At 35.1% G+C, this 9,853-nt stretch overlaps 2 protein-coding genes across 5 annotated transcripts in view; both read right to left on the minus strand.

Annotated features, from left to right (window-relative positions):
- The window catches only part of LOC118748141 (spermine synthase), a 34,653-nt gene extending 28,073 nt beyond the window's left edge, over positions 1–6,580 (minus strand). Inside the window, exon 1 of one of the 2 annotated variants that reach the window (XM_036482465.1) lies at positions 5,983–6,580. In XM_036482465.1, the coding sequence (XP_036338358.1) occupies positions 5,983–6,264 (282 nt within the window). In that variant the 5' untranslated portion in view covers positions 6,265–6,580. The remainder of the gene's footprint in view (positions 1–5,982) is intronic. The other variant, XM_036482463.1, reaches the window with a different exon arrangement.
- Positions 6,581–8,745: 2,165 nt separating this feature from the next.
- The window catches only part of LOC118748142 (LITAF domain-containing protein), a 2,164-nt gene continuing 1,056 nt past the window's right edge, over positions 8,746–9,853 (minus strand). For all 3 annotated transcript variants that reach the window (XM_036482466.1, XM_036482468.1, XM_036482467.1), the window contains exons 3-4: positions 9,600–9,817; positions 8,746–9,536 (exon numbers count right to left, since the gene is read on the minus strand). In XM_036482466.1, coding sequence (XP_036338359.1) covers positions 9,431–9,536; positions 9,600–9,817 — 324 coding nt within the window. In that variant the 3' untranslated portion in view covers positions 8,746–9,430. The remainder of the gene's footprint in view (positions 9,537–9,599; positions 9,818–9,853) is intronic.

Below are 9,853 nucleotides of genomic sequence, written 5' to 3' on the forward strand. Positions count from 1 at the left end.
AGGCTGTCCGAAAAGTAATGGTTAAATGTGGGAGATACCCCCCAAACTGACGTGAGTAATTACAGTAGGGCTGTTCAGGATATTGTGGAAATGGTCTTGGATTTGCAGTTGAAATTGCATTTGCAAATTTTATGCTTGCTACCATGGAAAACGTGTGCATTTTATTGTAGTAAATTTACAAATGCACCGCATACGCAAATGCAAGAGCATATGCAAACAAGATCAGAACCGATTATCACGTATTCAGCACTGGCCTAGTAGCACGGGAGCCATGCGCACCTACCCAACAAAAGCAATGGGAATCATGATAGGTATAACACCTCTAGCCATACTCATTGACAATGATGCTTCCGTGGGCGCTTTGTGTCTCAGCAACTTAGTGAGCACAAGAAGTCTAGGCTTTCGTGAGGGCGTAATGGTTTCAAAACCATTCTTTGAGGACCAAACTCACATACAAACTACTAGTATAATTAGCCTTCAACAAGCCCTGCATGGTAACAATTCTTAAAATAGACACTTGCAGAGTCTGGTATATTGGTGGATGAATGCCCGTGGATCGAAATGCTGCGCCCCGTGTCAGATAGCACTTAAAGCCCTGGACTCCTTCAAAATTACACCTAGGCTTATGGATAACTGATAAACTCTATTGAACCAATTAAGCAAGCACCACGTGGGTACTAGGGCTTGAGGAATTTGGTGGCAACGCAAGGGTAGACGCTCTCGAGAAACGAAAGTCCAACGCAGCCTTATGGCCCACAGTGTTTCTGAGCTCCTAAGAGAAGAAAGCAATCTAAAAACATTATTACATTGTCTAGAGAAATCTCGGAATGATTTGTGCTCTTTGACAGGACTTCAGGTTCTAGGACTGAAAAATATTATGCGATTGTCCACAATAGGTCAATGACTCTTTCACTTCATGGATCGGTTACACCGTGCGACAAAAACCAAGAATTTTTAAAACACACGAAAAAATCAGTATATTCACAAAACTAGGAGCCAAATAAAGTATAATTTCAAGGGACTGTTGTTAATATCCATTTTGAGTAATAAGCGTCCTTAAATTCCGAAATCTCGAAGTTTCATGCATTTCTGAAATTTACTGTTATATGAACAGTGGGCGTAATTAAAATTACGATTTCAATAATTTTAAACGTTTTGGCTTTTATGTGGCAAGCCCAATAACCGTACCGAGTTTGGTGCAAATTGATTGAAACGGTTACAGAGATACACATATTTGGACATAAGCGGGCGGTGCCACGCCCATTTTCCAAAATTTTATCATGCACATATTTTCTGCTAACGAATTATTGCAAACATCAATTTTGAATATATTTGCTTCAGTATTTACTGATTTATCGAAGATTTCGGATTTCTGTAAAATACCGTTTTATGGGAGGCGGGCGTCATTACCGCCCGATTAATTGTGTTAACAAGTAGTAAAGCGTTGTTATTGCTTTAACAAGTATTGTAAAGTGTTTTTACTGTATTAGCAAGTATTGTAAATTGTTTGTTGTACAATAAAGTTAATTGTACTACAATTTGGTCATCGTTAGCATTTATTTAACAATCCAGCGATACGAGCCCGAGTATATTTGGGAAATCCCTCAAGGTTTCGAGGATAATCGTAACAATATTTAACAAACTTCCCGATGAGCTACAGACTTGAAACTTCAAACTTAGCTCAGAGCTCGAGGATAATACAATTTAAAAGACGTTTTAATCCGCTAGGTGGCGCAGGAGTGGAGATATTTGTAAAACCCGCATTTATAGTCTGATGTGGTTCATATTTAGAACATATATGGCTTATATGAAAATAAATAAATCCACAAAAAATTTTGCCGACAGTGGCGCAGGAGTCGAGATATTTGGAAAAACCGTATTTATGATCCGATTAAGTTCACATTTAGAATGCATATTGCTTACATGAAATGAAATAACTACACAAAAAATGTTGGCAGTAATGTGGCGCGTGAGTCTATATAATTAAAAATTCGGCATCTGTGCTCAAATTTGGTTTTATTCAGAATAGGTGTATTGCCTATTTAAATTGAAATATATTGAAAATTTTGTTTGTTAAGGTCAAATGTAGCATAATATTAACTGCAAGATTTCAAAAGACTAAAAAGTAGAAAATAAAATTACAGTTAAAAAACTAAAAACACGCTTTTATTACAACAAGAACTAAAAAGTATAAAATAATTTGTAGATATAGCGATTCCGTTTAAGAAGAATAAGAAGTTCCCTAACCTGGCTTAATTTAACTGTTTTAAATTAGCTAAAAATAGGATTAAAGTGATTGACCCGTAGTTATAGTCAAAATAAAGTGCACTGTAAAGTTTGTTGCAGTTTTTTTTACAGATATCCCATTGAAAGTTATGTCAAAAAGCTGCAACTAACTTTACAGTGAGTGCAAATTATTTTATACTTTTTAGTTCTTGTTGTAATAAAAGCGTGTTTTTAGTTTTTTAACTATAATTTTATTATGTATAAATCTCGATGCCTGGAGTTCAACTGGTCGATGGGCGATTTTGCTAAAACATCGACGATATGTTACTATATGTTATGTATAAAAAAAAAGTAGATTAAGTATAATATCAATGCTTAGTTATGAATAATATCAATAGTTATGCACATTATTGTTTTTCTATAAACTGGAAAACTCAAGTCGTAATTATAGCGCTGAATGGAGTTCTCTTAAATGAAGTTTAAAATTGAAAAACTATCCATTTCCGAATATATTTAATTCTTTATTCCAACAAAAAAACACACGGTTTGTTTAGTTACAGAGACTTGAATGCCTGTCAGACAGAGTTCATTAAGCACACACAAGTTGGAGCGACCATTACCCGGAGCTCCTCAAAAATACTTAACATCACAGTATAGAATGTCCCAACTATGAATCATACACACATTTAATAGTAATTGTTATGAATTGCTACTGTATAAATTCAGGGCAAGCATTTGCTTGGAGACTCCGTTGGTTATGGTGGTCAGCCAGCACTTACAATGGTCCATTACCCGGTGCTGCTCTAACATGATGAGTCGATTTTAGTGAGCCTCACATGTCACTGCCTCTGGCTGCAAGCCTAATATCTAAATATTAGAAAATAAATAACAATTATCTATTAAAATTATAAGAAGTGTTTGTCTACAAAATTACCCGCTCTTCTCGCAATTTCTAAGGAAAATAGAAATTCACCATTCGGAGAAACGTCAAATAATGTGCCTTTTTACGTAAATTTGGTTTAAGTACTATCGTTTTCACTATTTTACAGTTCATTATCATTTACGGTGTAATGTAACAAGTTAAACACTGAACGATGATAATCTGTATTAGTATCTATAATAATAGAGAATCATTCAAATTTTTTTACACTTTTGTAATTAATTTCGGTCACAGTCATGACTTGTTCCACTCTGCCATAGTGCGGTTGTTGCTCCTTTTCCTATCACAGTAATTTTGTATACATCTCTGAATCAGCAAAATTCATACTCCTGCTCATTGTCAACCCTGATCAGATTTTACACACGAGGATTACTCAAAAAGGTTTTTTACTGTATATACTGTGGCCAAGAACTTGAATTCAATAAGTCTAGGTTCAGACAGGGAAACTTTTGTCGCGGCAACTCGTTACTTGTAGGAGAGGGAGTGACGAGCAAGGGGGAAAGGCACAGAGTTTCTCGTGCTCGGGAGCACAACACGATGCTCTGCAAGCAATTTCTGGTTGGGAGCCACAGATGTGGCCATACATACATATGCACATACAGTGACTTACACAAGCGTTCACGTGGAGTTTTTTCTTCAACATTCCTAAAGTTTTTCAATTTAATTTTTTTTCTATAAAAATATTGTTCTAGCTCTAGCCAAAACCGAATGTATTCACCAACTTTTGAAACTTTATACAAAACTTAGGTAAAGTAATCAAATTTTCATAAAAATTTCGAACTTTTTAATCTGATGGAATACCACATTTCCGGATATGAAGTTTTATAATAATAATAATAGATTGGAGCTTACACATACATATGTTAGTGTTTGGCCGAGCTTCTCCTCCGATTTGTGGCGTGCGCCTTGATGTTGTCACACAAAGCGGAGGGACCTACAGTTTTACGCCGACTCCGAACGGCGATTGCATTTTTATGAGAAGCTGTTTTTCATGGCAGAAATACACTTGGAGGTTTGCCATTGCCTGCCGAGGGACGACCGCTGTTATGAAGTTTTATAGCCCATACAATTTTAGTCCCATGAAGTGCATGTTTCAACCGGCTAAAAAGCTGCGTTGATTTTAAATATTTTTTTTTTTGGGTGACGGATTTTTTCATTTTTTTCATATAAGCATGACTTTTTAATGAAATAAAATACGGAAGGCCAAGGGGAATTTATATAAGGTGGTGTTACTAGCTCAGCTGATTTTGTGTATGTGTTTCGCCGCACGGCTTCTGATATCAAATTGAAAAATTTTGTTTGAATTTCTACACACACTCTTACAGATTTTGACAGTTTATGCCGCCAAAGCAAAAACAAAATACATGTAAATTTTTGTTTTTGTACTCCTGCTATCATCAACTTATATTAATTCTTCCGCAAGGCCGTTCGCAGCAAAGAGCCAAAAAACCAAAGACAGTTTTCACATATTCCTCTTGTTATAAAAAAACGCAAAGGCGAAACCCAAAAAATTACTAAACGATTTTAACCGGTTGAAGTTACTTTTACGTTTAACAATTATATTAAAGCATGTTCACATTATCCTAATTTACGGCTCATTTATAAGCAAATCATGCTAAAATCAGTATATAAATTAAAAAGAAATGAGAAAATTTATCATAAATCAAGAACCAAACTAAGTAAAAACAAATTTTTCATTTATTTTAGACCACTGTTGAGGAAATTTAAAGTGCCTAAAAGTATGGAATGTACCCATTGTCACAACCAATCTTTCCGAGCAATCAACTTGTATACCCATTTGCGGATTTTCTCTACAGCCGGGTGATAACGTTTCGGCAGGATCTCAATTCTGTTATAACTGGGTTAGGGTGGGTTTCGAGTTTTAGATTATAAGGGACAGCATGCTTTTTGATTTCTTCCGCAAGGTCTGAGAGTTTTCGATTGAAATCTTTGAAGTATTTCTCTGTTCGAGTTTGCTGCAGTTACCCACAACTGAATTCCGTAGGTCCAGATTGGCTTTATAATAGTAGAGTATAGGAGAATTTTTTTGTCAATAGATAGATAGTGAGTTTAAGTCCTAGGGCTTTTCGTTTTGTAATATGCGTTCTCCAGGCAAACTTTCTATCGGATTCAAGATATTTAGTCTCGTTGCTTTGGGGTATACATATACATATATATGTAATGTAAGTCATTGAGTTTGCAATTCATCAAACAAGAATTGTATGGGCTATATAACTGCATACCCAGGAAATTGTATAAAGATTCAGATTAAAAACATCGAAATTTAGATGAAAATTTTACGAATTTTCCTTAATTTTGTATAAAGTTTGAAACTTTGATTCATGTGGTTTTGGCTAAAGTTTAGAAAAATAACAAAAAAAAATGTACTTTAAAAATGTTACGAATATTGAAAAAAGCTCCACGCGTGAATTTTGTAAGTCACTGTATATGTATGTATGTGTTCACTACTCAAAATGTTAAATTACTCAACGAATGTCTGAACATTACTCGATTAAATCGGGATAACAAAGGATATCATTCGGAAAAAGCCCGCCTTTCACAAATATATGTAAATCGAAAAATTGCAGCCCGTAGGTGAAGAAATATACCGATATGCATTTACTACCTATTCGTATGTATGTACATATGTACAAAACATACATAATATGAAAAGCATGCGGGCAAGATGAATGTGTAATATATGTATGAATCGGTATATGTATGTTAATTATGTAAATACACGTACTTGCATTTTTCTGTTAAAAATAAAGATTAAAAATGTATCGCAATAACTAAAGCGGAAAGTTTATATTTACATCGAAAGACATCAACGGCTCCTTTCCATCTTCCAGGTAATATTCAATATTCATAGTTACTAGGCCCTGTTGAAAAATGCGCAATGTTACCATTGTCTCCTTGTTTTCTGTTAGAACACAAAAAAATCCGTCCTCCATAGACATTTGATAGGCCAGTTCAATTTGTGGAAATACGTTCTCCACTTCACCTCGTACTACTTTGGCAATCTCCTGACGCTGCTTAGAATCAGAAGTCTTTCCTGAATCCACAGTGAAATCGAAAAGAATAGTTTGGGCCGTCATTTTGCCAATAATTCGATTTTTTATTTGTAAGGATCTTAAAATTTTAATAGTAAAATTAGATCCCACGCACTTCGCGGCAAGAGCTTCCTGTACAAAAACTTGTTTTTCACAAAAAGAACAGCGCTATTGATTTTGTTTTGACAAATACAAAATACAGCGACATCTGTTGCTTTTACAAAAATGGCAAATGTCATCCTTAGAAAGAGTTGCAGCTAGTTTTCACTTCCCCCAAGTCTCTGTTTTCCATGATTATTGAATCATGTTTATTTTCTACTAAGGGCCAGTTTTCCAGTGCCAGTTTATGCAGCGTTTTTGCTGTATTTAATTAGTACTTTCGAACATGTTTTCGAAGAGCGTTCATGCTACCGCATTTAGCAAATGTACATTTACGCGAGTTCGAAATAGTATGCTTTTGACAAACAGCCGTGTTCCAGTCGCTTATTCAGATCCGTAGCTATTACGAACAATTCTCACGCAGAAGATAATGTACATTTAGAGTAGCATTTAGAGCTGAATGCGCTAAATGTGCTTTTACGCGTAAGCAAACACAGGCCATAAGCTACATCTACGATTCGATACGATACAAGAGTTCTGGTACTCGATTCCATTAAATATCGTTTGAAAACTATCGGTATCGAACGGCAAAAATATCGATGTGGTGTCGTAACGTATCGAAATTCGTGTTCCTACTCACTAGCTGTGTTTGCTTCGGCAATGAGCGGGATCCGCATAAAAATTTTGCACGCGATTGTAGGAACGATTGCAAGTAGTGGCTGATGTAGTGTAGTGCATGATCCAATAATACAAGATCAAGCCTTTTTCTTAGTGGCCCGTTATAATCGCATTTAGGAAATAAGTTGGGCGACTTTGACATTAGCCGTTTATTTATATTTGTTCGTTGTTTACAAGTTGGTGGTGGCTTTTTACTGCAATTATCTTAATTTCCGCTTGTGACAACGTGTGTACACGTAAGGTAAGGAATAATTTAACACAACGACATGATTTATAGAAGAATTTGCATAATAAAAATGATTATTCATGCGTTCAAGAATTACGCGGTTTTTTGCGTTCTCTTCGTTGTTTACTTCTTACAACAAAGACGGCGTCGAGATTTCAACAGCTAGAAAATAACTTTTTTCTTTCTTTCGGGAAGGCGTGATCTTGTGTCTTTCGTTCATGGGTGTAGTGGTAGGTAGTGCACGCTTCCAACCCACAGGGTCTGGCTTCAAGCCCTGGTCAAAGCAACATCGCAAAAAAAATGTAGACAAGTTTTTTTCTTAACAGCTTTCGACCCTCGGCAGGAAATGGCAAACCTCCGAGTGCGTTTCTGCCATGAAAAATTGCTTCTCATAAAAATGCAATCGTCGCTCGAAGTCGTCGTTAAACTCCCTCCTTTTTGTTTGACAACATCAAGGCGCACGCCAAAAATCGGAGATGAAACTCAGCCATACACTTAGTGAAAGTTTAAGCGCCAAGATAATATTTATTTATAACGGTCGTAGGACGTACTATAGTAGGTAGTAGTACTATAGTAACAGTTTTTGGTAATAAAATTTTCCGGTTGCATAATGATCGGTAGCGTGCAGAATAGACCTGTTACACGATAGTTTCAATTTTATTTACTGTGTATTCAATGTGCTCCTCAAATTTTAATTTATTGTCGATGATTATACTTAATGATTTTTTGTTCTATTAATTCATTCCTGATTTTTAACCTATAATTAACGTGCTCAACGTGGACTGCCCTAGATGTGATTATTATTATTATTATTATTAACCCCAATAAAAATGATCCAGAACATTTTCGTGAAAAACGACCGTGGTATTGAGCTGAGGGTCAATTCCCGTTCTGCGTTATCGTGAAGTGATAAAAATAACACCTTTACACCGCATTTATTTCGGTGTTAATTTTATACTTTTTACCTCACTTCACGATAACGCAGAACGGGAATTGACCCTCTGGATAACCAAAGAAAACGTAGCTATTAGCAGCGTACCGAGATGCGAATAATTTACAATAGATTCTAAGTAGCAATAAATAAAACTATTTATATTTGTTTTCTTATTGAGAGTAGTTAAGTTACCAGAATTGCTTATCGTAATACCAATGAATAGGAAGCTGTATTCTAGAGGTTTAAAACGCCCCGCCGGTTATAAAAGTTTACCTAAGAGTAGTCAAAATTTTCAAAACCCATCTTTTTTGATTTTTTTTTTTTGCATTTCCTTGTATAATATTTCGAAAACATTCCCCGTATAGCCACTCAATTGATTTGAAGGCATAAAAACCAGGACTTCATGCACGGATTTTTTGTTGGAAATTTCGATTTATTTTGGCAATAAGCTATGGCTTATTTCTTGAGAATTCGGGATTGAGCCATCACAAGACGGCACTTATTGTCTCCAAAATGAATGCATAAATAATTTAAATAGAACTTAGAGGTTTTATTTATGTATATCAGAATATTAATTTAAACACTTGAATATGTAAATATGTGTAAATATATTGAAACGTCTGTAGTTCTGGGGTTGATTTAAAATTCGTACAATGTACAAATGTATTTATGTATATAGGCTACTTTATTTGATATATTTTAAGGCACACAAATATATAGAAACAACTGTCGATTTGTAAGCGAAACTCTTCTATTCAGGAATTTTGCTGCAAGCGTTTAAAACAAAGAGATATAAAATTATACTTAAATATCTTATAAAAGCAATTACTTAGTGTTGTTTTAAAATAAAATGTAAATATTCATCTTGAGCGATTATTATATGCATGTACTATGCATGTATGTATGTATATTCGATTCATACCCATAAACTCTCGTACTTTTGGAACAGCTTTCTTTTGAAAATTTCAGCATTTAAAATATACCGCTATTAGGACCGAGATCCTAGAAAAGCATTAGTATTAAAACATAACAGTACGATATAAGAAATATACATTATAGAATATAACATATTTATGCAATTGCAATTCGTTCCAGTTTTATATATAAAAACTATTTTGAAAAAATGTACTAATGGATAAATCCATTCGTTTATGAATATTTTCATAGTTATTGTACAACAGGTAAACATATATCATTGTTTACACTAAACTGAAAGGTGATTTTTAGTTGCTTTGAAAGACTCTTTGCTGTTAAATATTTTACTTGAATCATTTTTATCGTCGGTGGCGCCCAAGGTATGCTTTGCAATTGGGGCATGTGTGATGTACGTCCATACAATCATCAATACAGCATGGTATAAGGCAACAACCAAGCCAACAGCTGAGTGCAAACAAAAAGGATAGTAAATTTTGCAAGATTAATATTTGATTTTTTTTTACTTACCCAAGTAAAGCTATTATAAAACCAGATAAGTATGCAATCATACCAGGCTCCGTACGCGTTGTAGTCTCAATTTCGACATGACAAGAAGGGCAGATCATATGCGTAGCAGTTCGGCCAATAGGTACCACTGTAGTTACAATAGTGTTGTTAACTGACGGTGCTGTTGGGGGAGTGATTGGTGTAAAAGGACCAACTGGTTTAACTCCTCCCACGGCTTCCTGATAAGAAGGTGGCGCAGATGGTGGCGGAACATA

The sequence above is a fragment of the Rhagoletis pomonella genome, unplaced genomic scaffold (assembly GCF_013731165.1).
Source record: "Rhagoletis pomonella isolate Grant_MI unplaced genomic scaffold, Rhpom_1.0 Rhpom_scaffold_00012, whole genome shotgun sequence".
In the NCBI taxonomy this organism is placed as follows: domain Eukaryota; kingdom Metazoa; phylum Arthropoda; class Insecta; order Diptera; family Tephritidae; genus Rhagoletis; species Rhagoletis pomonella.